The sequence below is a fragment of the Emys orbicularis genome, chromosome 9 (assembly GCF_028017835.1).
Source record: "Emys orbicularis isolate rEmyOrb1 chromosome 9, rEmyOrb1.hap1, whole genome shotgun sequence".
Taxonomy (NCBI): Eukaryota; Metazoa; Chordata; order Testudines; family Emydidae; genus Emys; species Emys orbicularis.
This window is the reverse complement of record NC_088691.1, coordinates 107,385,400-107,399,323: the sequence shown is the minus strand read 5'-3', so window position 1 is coordinate 107,399,323 and position 13,924 is coordinate 107,385,400. Positions and strand designations below refer to the sequence as shown.

The 13,924-nt window shown below is 37.3% G+C and overlaps 1 protein-coding gene across 3 annotated transcripts in view; it reads right to left on the bottom strand.

Annotated features, from left to right (window-relative positions):
* The window catches only part of DLG1 (discs large MAGUK scaffold protein 1), a 390,639-nt gene that overhangs the window by 279,911 nt on the left and 96,804 nt on the right, over window positions 1-13,924 (bottom strand). For all 3 annotated transcript variants that reach the window (XM_065410859.1, XM_065410860.1, XM_065410861.1), the window contains exon 4: window positions 654-806. In XM_065410859.1, coding sequence (XP_065266931.1) covers window positions 654-806 — 153 coding nt within the window. The remainder of the gene's footprint in view (window positions 1-653; window positions 807-13,924) is intronic.

Genomic DNA, 13,924 nt, shown 5'->3' with positions numbered 1-13,924 from the left:
TATAATGCGATTTCACCTATAATGCGGTAAGATTTTTTGGCTCCCGAGGACAGTGTTATATCGAGGTAGAGGTGTATACAACTTTGCATTTGGCTGTTATAAAATGCCATTTTGTTTGAAAGGGCCCTGCTTACCAAGTGATCCAGATCATTCTGTGCTTCTGTGCTACTGCCCTCTCCTCAGCATTATTAACCAGGCTACCAATCTTTGCACAATCCACAAATTTTATGACCAATGATTTTATATTTATTTGCACAACATTGATAAAAACATTGAACAGCATCAGGCCTAGAACGGATTCCTAGGGAAACTCACTAGAAACACTCCTATTCAGTGATGATTTTCCAATGACAACTGCTTTTTGAGATCTGTCAGTTAGCCAGTTCTTGATCCTATTAACGTGTTTACTGATATTGTTTTGTTTTTAATAATTTTTTCACTCAGCATGTTATGTTACTAAGTCGAACACTTTACAAAAGTCTAAGTATATTATTTCAACATAGTTACCTTTATCAACTAAATCTGTAATCTCTTAAAAAAAATCAGGTTTGTCAAACAAGACCTATTTTCCAAAATACCATAAGTTTGTTAAAGCAATAATTCATTGTCTCAAACACCTATTAAAAATAGTTTACATTAAAAAAAATCCCTACCTTCACTGGTGAAATGTGAGAGTGGGAAACAAATCCATGTATATTTTCAATCTGTGATAGGTTCTTCTCTGATACATGAACCAACTCTGGACCAGTCACCTCATTGGTGCTATGCTCTTGTGGAGGTGTATCTTCATCCTGACACCGATATTTCTGTAGAATATACAAAAATTTCCATTTTAAATATTCACCCCATATAGATGATTACACATAGTAAAGAATTCTTAGGAAAATTACTGGGGTAGATAAGAGTAGGCGTGCTCTGGTGCCAATTCCACTATTCAGAGAGCAAAGTACATTAAATTTAAAGGAATACCATCAACTTAAACATTATGTCGAAATGTTTTATCTACTACTGTTACAAGCAACCTCTAAAATTCCTATAACCAAAGATCAGTTTGTTTTCTTTGTGTATTTGACAGCAATATGCATATAAGTAAGTTTCACTATCTGCCTGGCATAGTCAGTTTCCCCTTTATTTGTGAAATCTTTCACACAGCAAAAAAGGATTGAAAAATATTTTTAATGTAGGAAAATTATCATAACACAAAAATCAGCAGGGGATTCAGAAATTGGGATAGTAACAAACTACTTTTAATTCTGGTTTTAGACGTCAGTACATTTCAAATTCATTGTGTCCATTTAATGTTAAACATTTTTAGATTAAAACATACTGGAAGGATAACTATTCTAGCCTTCATCTTCTTGAAATACATTTTTCCATTAAGATTACAAACTTTACCCTTCCCAGCAGAGAAACCAATTCATACATACACTGCAAAAAATATTCTAGGCCCTCAATAATACTTACAAACCAAAGCAAACACAATATCTTGTTGCCATAATCCTTGTCCTCCCTTCCTCCCAGGTTTTAATCATTTATTTTAGATGATAAACTTTTCAGGTCATGAAATCTGCCTTTCAATTACCCACTTGCACCATAGACATTTATGATACTAAATAATATTGGTAAATTGCAAATTGTATCTCCCAGACTTTTTCTAAGTCAGCAACAAATAGATATACTTTTGTTTTCAAATCTTTCAGGCAAATGAAGCACTAAGGAAAGCTGAACAAATAAATCCTATATAGTCACAGACTGGTACAGCACTAGTGCAAGCTTCTTTAGTGCCCTACTGAAATATCTCAGTACTGCCATGGAATGACAACAACTCAGTTGCCCACTTTAGCCTTGGCTTCTCTGCCAAAGCTCCTAATAAGGATGACTATTAGCCCTAATAAGGATGACTATTAACCCATTAGAAAATGGACAAACCACCAATTCATTTCCCACAAAGCCGCTAAATGGTAACAACTTTCTCACTACTTACCTGGCCAAGATGCTAAACCAGTGGCTTAAAATATAAAAAAGTTATTTCCAGTTTCCTGATCTGTAAGTCCCCGAAAAGCCTACTTTTCACTGTGCTTCTGAGTTTCTTTTGTCACAGAAAATTGTCATTTTCCTAATTTTCTAGTCTTGTTAATGCTATTTCTGCATAAAAAAATAGTATTGCCTTTTTTAACTTTATTAAAAAAGATAATAATGCTATTATATGCATTTATTCTTTTCATCCAAAACTCTAAAATGTGGCGGCTTCTCTAGCCTCTTTCCAGAAACATTAAACATTACTCCCAAACTCAAATTTTTACTTGCTTCCAGTCCATTTCCAAATCCAGCAGAGATATCTCTCAGATAAACCACTAGGGATTTTCCCTGATTTCAGCCACCAGTGGCCAACCACTGGTGCAGCTGCAACTATACAAACCCCTACTGTAAGATAACTCTTCTATATACATGTTAGTTTCTAAGGTGCCACAAGGACTCCTCGTTGTTTCTTCTATATTAGGGATTTGCACTAGTGTGATTAACCCAGTGACTGATCACCAATGACTAGAATCCCCACAGCAGATATGGCTCTTGGGAGGGGGGGGGGGGGAATAATCTAAGCACTTCCCCACCATCATCTGTTTATCATTTAGCCAATTGCCTATGCTCTTTAACCAGCCCATCCATTCATTTGCCAGATGATACCATATCTTGAAGCAGCAACTAAGTACATTTGTCTAATATGGACTTAGCCGTGTGTCCATAAGAAGCACTTCAAACAAATCATCTTTTTGAGTTTGCCAAACGTGTGTGTATTTGTTTTACCCGATTACAATGAAAGCTTAGTAAGGACTAATGTTTCTTCTGTCCACCATGTAAAACTAATGTGAAAAATTAAACTAATTTCCTTATAAGCAAAATAAGCATTAAAAATTGTTAAAATTAAATTGTTAAGATTAAAAATCTACTATAAACAAAGTCCATTTCCAATTAAAACGTGACTAAACGCTTTTCAAATAAATTGTAAGTGTCCAAATAATAGATATTCTAGTTTCTTAAAAATCTACAATACTCGTATTAGGATTATATTTTTGAGAAGCCATTACACATGGTAATCCAATTGAAGCTAAAAACTTGAGAGTACCTGAAAATAATATGCAGTCAGACAATTAATAGTTATTTGAAAACATTGTTTCAGACTACCACAGAGAGAGGAAATAAAAACCTCACACCATAAGAAAATAAGAACGGCCATACTGGGTCAGACCAAAGGTCCATCAAGCCCAGTATCCTGTCCTCTGACAGTGGCCAATGGCAGGGAATGAACAGACAGGTTATCATCAAGTGATCCGTGCCCTCTCACCCAATCCCAGCTTCTGGCAAACAGAGGGTAGGGACACCATTCCTGCCCATCCTGGCTAATAGCCATTGATAGCCCTATCTTCCATGAATCTATCTAGCTCCCTTTTGAACCCTGTTGTATTGGCCTTCACAACACCCTCTGGCAAGGAGTTCCAGAGGTTGACAGTGCGTTGCGTGAAAAAATACTTTCTTGTGTTTGTTTTAAACCTGCTTCCTATTAATTTCATTTGGTGGCCCCTTGTTCTTCTATTATGAGAAGGAGTAAATAACACTTCCTTATTTATTTTCTCTAGACCACTCATGATTTTATAGACCTCCATCGTATCCCCCCTTAGTCGTCTCTTTTCCAAGCTGAAAAGTCCCATTCTTATTAATCTTTCCTCATACGGAAGCCATTCTATACCCCAAATTTCGCCACCTCATTGTTTACCCCTTTCTCCAGATCATTTATGAATATATTGAATAGGACTTGTCCCAGTGCAGACCTCTGGAAGACACCACTATTTATCTCTCTCCATTATGAAAACTGACCATTTATTTCTACCCTTGGTTTCCTATCTTTTAACCAGTTAATCCATGAGAGGACCTTCCCTCTTATTCCCTGACAGTTTACATTGCTTAAGAGCCTTTGGTGAGGGACCTTGTCAAAGGCTTTCCGAAAATCTAAGTACACTATATCCACTGGATCCCCCTTGTCCACAGGCTTGTTGACCCCCTCAAAGAATTTTAGCAAATTGGTGAGGCATGATCTCCCTTTACAAAAAACATGTTGACAATTCCCCAACAAATTATGCTCATCTGTGTCTCTGACAATTCTGTTCTTTACTATAGTTTCAACCAATTTGCCTGTACTGAAGTCAGACTTACTGGCCTGTAATTGCCAGGATCACCTCTGGAGCCCTTTTTTAAAAAAAAATTGGCATTGCATTAGCTGTCCTCCAGTTATTTGGTACAGAAGCTGATTTAAATGATGGGTTACAGACTTCAGTCAGTAGTTCTGCAATTTCACATTTGAGTTCCTTCAGAACCCTTGGGTGAACACCATCTGATCCTGTTGACTTACTGCTGTTTATCAATATGTTCCAAAACCTCCCCTAATGACACCTCAATCTGAGATAGTTCCTCAGATTTGTCACTTAAAAACAATGGCTCAGGTGTTGAAATCTTCCTCACACACTCAGCCGTGAAGACCAAAGTAAAGAATTAATTTAGTTTCTCCACAATGGCCTTATTGTCCTTGAGTGCTCCTTTGGCATCTCGATAGTCCAGGATTATAGGTACAGGTATATCCTATATGAAAACTAACGCCCTATCTCAGTGCATTAGAGATGTAAAATGTAGTTCCTAATTCAATACTAATACGTTTTGAAACCCCTACTTACTTTCAGTATTTATTATTTTTGTAAAAGTACTCTTAGGGATACAAATAAGCCCCATTTTAAAAATATTGCAAATCACAATTGAGAAGGTAACTTAATAATGTTACATTTATAGCACTTTTCATCCCGAAAGATCCCAAATCATTCCTTCTCTTGTGCACACATATAAACTAATCACTTGTTCTCCACTGCCATAAAGCCACCTCTGGAGTGGGAGGGCAGAAGTTAGACAGACAACTACTGTGTGTGGACTTGACCAGAATCAACAACAATTATGTAACTTCTGATGAGAATGGATTTCAAGTATTAGTACAGGTGCAATAGGACAGCCAACTCCAGTGAACTTGGGAATCAAAAGAAAGAAGGCTAACGGCATTTTGGGCTGTATAAGTAGGGGCATTGCCAGCAGATCGAGGGACGTGATCGTTCCCCTTTATTCGACATTGGTGAGGCCTCATCTGGAGTACTGTGTCCAGTTTTGGGCCCCACACTACAAGAAGGATGTGGAAAAATTGGAAAGAGTCCAGCGGAGGGCAACAAAAATGATTAGGGGTCTGGAGCGCATGACTTATGAGGAGAGGCTGAGGGAACTGGGATTGTTTAGTCTCCAGAAGAGAAGAATCAGGGGGGATTTGATAGCAGCCTTCAACTACCTGAAGGGGAGTTCCAAAGAGGATGGAACTCGGCTGTTCTCAATGGTGGCAGATGACAGAACAAGGAGCAATGGTCTCAAGTTGCAGTGGGGGAGGTCTAGGTTGGATATTAGGAAACACTATTTCACTAGGAGGGTGGTGAAGCACTGGAATGCGTTACCTAGGGAGGTGGTGGAGTCTCCTTCCTTGGAGGTTTTTAAGGCCCGGCTTGACAAAGCCCTGGCTGGGATGATTTAGTTGGGAATTGGTCCTGCTTTGAGCAGGGGGTTGGACTAGATGACCTCCTGAGGTCCCTTCCAACCCTGATATTCTATGATTCTATGAAAACGATTATGCTCAAAACCACATATTCTGAGATGTCACCGTCGGACCACACAATGGTTTTTATATATTAGGGCTGTCAAGCAATTAAAAAAATTAATCACGATTAATCGTGCTGTTAAACAATAATAGAATAACATTTATTTAAATATTTTTGGAAGTTCTCTACATTTTCAAATATATTGATTTCAATTACAACACAGAATACAAAGTGTACAGTGCTCACTTTATATTTATTTTTGATTACAAATATTTGCACTATAAAAAAAGAAATTATATTAATTCTCCTAATACAAGTACTGTAGTGCTATCTCTTTATCATGAAAGTTAAACTTACAAATTTAGCATTGTGTACAAAAAAATGCATTAAAAAATAAAACAATGTATAACTTTAGAGGCTACAAGTCCACTGAGTCCTACACTTCAATCAATCGCTCAGACAAACAAGTTTGGTTACAATTTGCAGGAGACAATGCTGCTCGCTTCTTGTTTACAATGTCACCTGAAAATGAGAACAAGCGTTCGGATGGCACTGGTGCAGCTGGTATCGCAAGACATTTACATGCCAGATGTGCTAAAGATTCATATGTCCCTTCAACCACCATTCCAGAGGACATACATCCATGCTGATGACGGGTTCTGCTCGATAACGATCCAAAGCAGAACGGACTGACGCATGTTCATTTTCATCGTCTGAGTCAGACGCCACCAGCAGAAGGTTGATTTTCTTTTTTGGTGGTTCGGGTTCTGTAGTTTCCTCATCTGAGTGTTGCTCTTATAAGACTTCTGAAAACATGCTCCACATCTCATCCCTCTCAGATTTTGGACGGCACTTAAGATTCTTAAACCTTGGGTCGAGTGCTGTAGCTATTTTTAGAAATCTCGCATTGGGACCTTCTTTGCGTTTTGTCAAATTTGCTGTGAAAGTGTTCTTAAAACAAACATGTGCTGGGTCATCATCCGAGACTGCTATAACATGAAATATATGGCAGAATGCGGGTAAAACAGAACAGAAGACAAAAGAATTCTCCCCCAAGGAGCTCAGTCACAAATTTCATTAACACATTTTTTTAACGAGCATCATCGGTATGGAAGCATGTCCTCTGGAATGGTGACCGAAGCATGAAGGGGCATACAAATGTTTAGCATATCTGGTACGTAAACACCTTGCAACACCGGCTACAAAAGTGCCATGCGAATGCCTGTTCTCACTTTCAGGTGACACTATAATTAAGAAGCAGGCAGCAGTATCTCCCCTAAATGAAAACAAACTTGTTTATCTTAGCGTTTAGCTGAACAAAAAGTAGGACTGAGTGGACTTGTAGGCTCTAAAGTTTTACATTGTTTTGTTTTGAATGCAGTTACGTAACAAAAATAATCTACATTTGTAAGTTACACTTTCCTGATAAAAGTACTGTAGTGCAACCTTTTTATGAGGTGACTTGAAATATACTATTTTTTTAAAATCATTTTTACAGTGCAAATATTTGTAATCAAATATAATAATATAAAGTGAGCACTGTAATTTGTATTCTGTGCTGTAATAGAAATCAATACACTTGAAAATGTAGAAAAACATCAAAAAATATTTAATAAATTTTAATTGGTATTCTATTGTATAACAGTGCGATTAATTGCAATTAATTTTTTTGAGTTAATCGTATGAGTTAACTGCAATTATATATATAGATTAAGGCTGTTGATTGATTTTATATATATAGAGAGAGAGAGAGAGAGAGAAATAAAAGGTATGGAGAACCAGTTATAAACATAGTAATAATACAAAACTTCACAATTCTTACAAATAGGTTTGCCTGCATCAAACATAATAAAAGATCATGATGACAGTGTCCTCACTGAGGGGGATGATATTAAAAGCATGTGGAGAGATTACTGTGGCTACCTGTATGCCTCTGTATACCAGGGTCACTCATAATTCAGGACAACAGAAAAGAGTGGACACGGAGTAGGAGCCATCAATCCTGCAAGAGTATGTGAGACATGCTATTATATAAATGAAACCACCTGGCATAGATAAAGTATCTGCAGAACTGTTAAAAGCAATTGGTGAATGTGGTACTGATCTTATGCAGAAAATTTGTAATGATATATGGCCAAAAGACTGGACAAAGGGAATTTTTCTGCCCTTATCAAAGAAGGGAGACCTAATAGAGTAGTAACTATTGTACCATCTCCCTCACATTGCACGCAAGCAAAGTTCTGCTCTACATAATCCAGGATTGCAAAAAACAAAGGATGGAAGCACAACTACCACTACAAAAAGCTGGTTTCAGAAAAAGCCAAGATACATGTAACCAATCACCAACATCCACCACATAATTTAAAAATGCAGAGAGTGTACAAATTGCCCATTAATCATATGCTTCACTGGCTACTCAAAAATGTATGATATCACAAACATGATCATCTTTGGAGGATACTGGCAGACAAGGGGATTCCAAAGCATATCATTGAACTCATCGCAAGTCTCTACCACTGCCAACAGACCATGATGTGAACAGCAGTGTGTGACAGTAAGTAGTTTCCATTAGGTAGGGTGGTGTAAAATAAGGGCGTATTTTAGAAGCATCAAACATATACACATAATTTAATGAGAGACAACCCTTGGAAGATTTTTGACAAAGTGAAAGGAGCTGCAATCTCCACTAGCAAAAACTTAACAGACCTCAGATATGCTGATGACACAATGCTCTTTTACCACAATCACTGATGCAATGTAACAAATGATGGAGTATGTAAAAAGAGTTAGTGAGGAATATGAATTATTCCTGAATGTGATGAGAACAAAATGCATGTACACTGACATGACTAAAAAAATGCAAGTGGATATCACAATTAATGGATAAGCTCTACAAGAAATAGACGAATTTAAATATTTGGGATCATATATAGCCAAACAAGGAGGTTGTTCCAAAGAAATCAGAAAACACCTAGGGATGGATCATTCAGTTATGGCCTCCCTTAAGAAACTGTGGAAAAACTGTGGAATCTCAAAATGTACAAGGAGCGACTGGGAAAAACCTGTTTCCACAGCAATTTCTGTATGTGAATCCTGGGAAGTTAAGGCTGTTGACAAGAAGAAAAGTGAAACTTTTAAAATATGGTATTGGTGAAGACTCATGTGCATCTCCTGAACGGAAAAAAGACTAATGCTTATGTTAGAAATAATCAGGGTAGATTTGATTTAAATCAAATTGATTTAAATGATGATTTAAATCACTAGTCAGGAAGACTCAATTTAACCATGGATTTCTACATAAAAGTGCATTCTTGTTGGTTGTTATAACCTTAATACATACTCTTCACAACTCAGAGATAGATGTAGGTTTCATTTTTAGAAGGTACACACTATACATTTTTTAAATGATTTACTTTAAAACTTTTCAGATTAGTTTTACAGCTATATCACAAAATGAATGATTGTTTGGTTATTTCATTTACCAAAGGTAATTGAAGCAAATATTTATGAAGTTATTGGGAGGTGAACTATCTCCAATTCAACAGGTTAATCATTAATATTTGGAGGATTTTCTTGCCATGCTGTATCAGGAGGAGATCACCACCAGACAGACATTTACATTGTTTTATTTAACTTAAACAACAACGTTATGTATTCTGGATTTTTTTCTTCAACAGCAAACAGAGAATATTTTTACAAAACAAGCACATGCATTTTTGAATTTAGTTAAACATTCATGTTTTTTTTAAATCAGGTTTGTTTTTGTTCAAATTGCTTTTAACTAAAATAGTTAAATGAAATATTTTTTTAAAAAACAAATTAAATCGACTATGTCAGCCAGGTCAACATGAGAAACTTAAAATATTGGCTTCTGCAGCTAATTCAGTCGTCTTCACCTTCATTTTGCTGTTTGTTCATAATCTGGAAAAGAAAAACAAGCTTTCCTGCTTTTTCAGGTCCCAAACGATTTCTCAATTTGGAATGAATTAGTCCAAAGGAAGAAAATATTCTTTCTACACCAGCAGAAGAAGCTACTGCTGTTAAAATTAGATTATCACTTCAACAGTCTCTGAATCCAAATGCTTAAGTGACTTCCACCAGTTCACTGGTGTGACTTTCTTTAAAACATCATCAGCAAACATATATTTCTTGAATGGTTCACCCTTAGCTCTGAAGTTTATTATAGTAGGCATTATGGAGGGATGATAGTTGGATGTCCATGTCATAGCCAACTCCTCTTCTTCAGCAGTTAAGGTTTGACCTTGGTACCGAGTATTGAGAATATTTGCAAGAAAATGAGCTGGAGACAGTGCTTGTCCCATTCGTTTTTTTTAATGCTTGTAATTTAACTCTGTCATTGCATATTTCTCTTTTTAAGACCTCACTCACTTCCTTCCAAATTTCAACAGCATCAGCAATAAAACAGCTATTTCCCGGCATTTTGTTCAAGGCTACAAAAACAGGCTTCGGGGTACTCAGCATGTGTTCAACATTTCTCTTAAGCCCAATGTTGAGAACTTTGGCTGTGACAGTGCCATCGATTTCTTCACGATTTTGTTCACAAACTGTCATCAATTAGGCCAGTTCTTGATATAGTGCTCAAAACAGTCCACCACTGAGTTCCATCGCACGTCTTGTGGGAGAGTTAGCTTGGTTCCTCCCACTTTTTTCAGAGCAGCTACTGCAAAGTGGTTGTTATGGAAGTATTTTGCAATTTCAACAACATTAGCCTCTATTTCTGGAACACTGAAGTCTTTGGCTAGGAGGTGCATCAAATGAGCACTGCAACCGTATGTTATTAGCTTGGGACTCTCTTCTAAATAATTTCTTCTCATCTTGGATACATTTGCAGCATTGTCTGTGACCAAGCTGCATACTAGACATTTGAATTTTTTTTCACAGTTTGTTACAGCTTTTACTACTACTTCTTGTAAGTATTCCGCTGTGTGTGCATTTCCTGATGTATCAATTGTTTCTGTAAGGAAGACATTCCCGTCTTCTGTTGTCACACAAGCACATACAACAGGAGCATTGTGGACACTGCTCCACCCTTCGAGACTCAGGTTAACAATTTCACCCTCTAGACCTTTTGCACATTGCTCAATTTCTCTTTCATACACTTTATCCAGCAATTTGCCTGCAACATCTGCTCTGTTGGGTGGACTGCATCCTGGTCTTGATGACTGAACCATGTTAATGAAGCGTGGGTTCTCAATCATACGGAAAGGAGAGTTTGTTGCATAAACAAACCGGGCAATTTTTTCATCAATTAACTCTTTTTGTAATCTGCTGATTCTTATCACAAACTTATCTATGGTTGTTTCTGGATGATGGAGATTTTTTTTCCTTTTTGCTACAGGTGATATACTGTGGCTATGTGACATACATGGTGTGACTGAAACACTATCACTGGCAGATAACTCTGAAACTATAAAAAATGATGGTGATCTTGAAGGTGGATATGCTGCAGAATCTTGTATGTTGAGTATGGATTCTCCTAAACAAAATAAGTCAATGCAGTTATTTAACTATTATTACCATACTGCTCATTTAGTATTACTCATTGCATTCACTGACAGTACTAATTTAAAGGTGAAATTGTAAAAGCAAGTTCTGCCTATTTCAGCTATTTATTTTTTATCACACTGCATCTAAAATCATAGTACCATAGAGTAACAACTATATTTTTTGCTCAAACATGAGAATTCAAGAATAGCCCGAAGGAAGACAGGCAGTCCTTAAGAAAGAAGTATGAAATAAAAAAGTTTACCAACTTGAAGATCCTGCATGTTCAAACATATTCCTTTTATCATCTTCAACACAGCTTCCTCCTGAGAAGGAACACTTCTCATGATGTTGTTTCATTCAGGCAACCAGGCCTTGCATTTCTTTGTTGCACCATTTGCATTTTGTACACATGCCTGTCTTACCCACATGTAGAGGAACTTCATTAAAATATTCCCACACTGGGTCTCTTTTATGACCTGCTGCCATTATAGATTTTCCCTTCTAGTGAGAGAATGGTATGGTAGATCTCAAATCAATGAAGGCTACACTCAGAAAGACCTCAAGACTTCTGGAATATGCTGCTCAAACAGTTTCATTTTTGTTTCTACTCCCTGTCCCTCCCTTCTCACATTTATCTCCAGACTTCTTCTCCTTGTCCAGATCTATTCCATCCCCAACAATCTTCTAATCAATGAACTTTTTTGAAACTTTGCACTTTTAGAAAGAGGTAAGGGATTGACTCTGTGTATACAAATTTGCAGAGGGACAATAGGGTTGAGGTCTGCTATTTCTCACCTCTATATATTATTTATTTAGTTAAAAACATTTTTGCTGTTAACAAGCATTTATCTCTGGAGACACAAATCCACAGTTTGAGAACTGCAAAACTAAGCTTCTCTGATGGTATCTTCTAGACAGAGCACTGAGTCCCATTGGGTAGACAGAAAGATTAACCTAAATAAACTATACAGAAGCTCCTGGGACCCCATAAGATTGGGTCCCTAATCCATGAACTATTGGAACTCATTTACAAAACTTTTCTTAAACAATACATGAATATATTGTCTCATACTATAGAATTAGAATTTATAATCCCTATTCCATGATGAGATATCTTTGAGCTATAAGGTATCTTAATTAAAATTATCTTTAAATAGGTTTTTTCCTCGAAAAGTATTTTATCAAAAAAATCCAATTTAAATTTAAAAAATCCGATTTTTTTTTAAGTCATTGATTTTTATCCACCCTGGAAATAATATTGGAAAGAAGCAGACCCTGAAGTCAGAGATCAACAGACACAAACTGATGTCAACATATACACATGGTGTATATGTCTGTGCATATACACAGACACAAACTGCATTTCTTTGTTGCACAAATGGTGCAACAAAAAAATGCAAGGCCTGGTTGCCTGAATGAAACAACATCATGAGAAGTGTTCCTTCTCAGGAGAAAGCTGTGTTGAAGATGATGAAAGGCACATTAGGTGTAGAGATGGAAATAATCTTGAAAAAGTTATGGAAGGAATGGTGGAGGATCATCATAGTAAGGGATGACCAGATGACAAGCAAGGAGATGGTTTTATGGCTTGTAGTAGACCACTGGAAGGTCACCTTCTGAGTGCTTGAAGTTGGCAAAGGATTGTGAAGGCTTCTGAAAATTCTACTATGATGTCAATGATATTCAGACATGAATACAAAGATGTACTTAGTACACAACACCGCCCAACAATAAAGAGGGAATTTTGGCCAATTACACCAGGCTCACTTTATTCTCACAAGCACAGCTATGAGATGGTTAATATCTACCCAAAGTAGATGGGTCAAGTGTGTTTTTATTCTGAAAGGCAATTCTAAAGGAATCATTATTGTCAAGTTTAGGGAGCAACTGACAGAGAGACACACAAAGAAGTTATTTTGGGGAAGTTCTATGGCCTGTGTTATATAAGAGGTCAGACCAGATTATCGCAATGGTTCCATCAGGTCTTGGAATCTATGAGGAATGGCACACACCATGTGTATATGTTGACTTCATCATACACAGGCCATGCCCATAGATACTGGCCCAGCAGGTATGCAGGCAGGAGTTGAGACCCTCTGCAGCTGGAACGGAGACCTTAGCAGACAAAACCAACATCATCTGTCTCCATTCACCTTCCCTCCCAAAAAAACATATTGGAGGCAAAAGCCCCGTAAGTCAGAGCAGAAGGAGAAGGGTGAGGCTGCTGCCCCAATCCAACCCTCTTACAGCTCTCCTGGGTTCAAGACAGCTCTCAGTCACACGGAGCCACCCATCATATCCATCTGTCCAAGATGAGTTCAGCCGCAGACCAAAGAAGCTACTGCCTCCTCCATTCACACCAAGCTGCTTCTGCCTGGTCTGAAAGCTCAGCTGTCCAGGTATATGCTTCTGAATTCTTACTGTTTATAAGACTCAGTCAGGGAGGGGACAGGACAGAACAAATAAAATCGAAATAGTGATTGTGGGAAAGGAACAAAAGGTAGGTAGCCAAAAGAGACAGTGACCTAGTGAAGGGCACACAAACTCAGAAAACATTCAGGGTTTATAGTTAATCATCATAATTCTCAATTATGGCATGATGTGCAAGAGTCCCAGGTGTTCCATATTTTGGGCATCTACCATACACTTTGTGCTTGTCTGTGTCCATATGCTGACAGGTTTGAAGGTTGACAGGTATTTCATAGTCAAGTTAATTCCTTTCCTTCTGATGTATCATATAA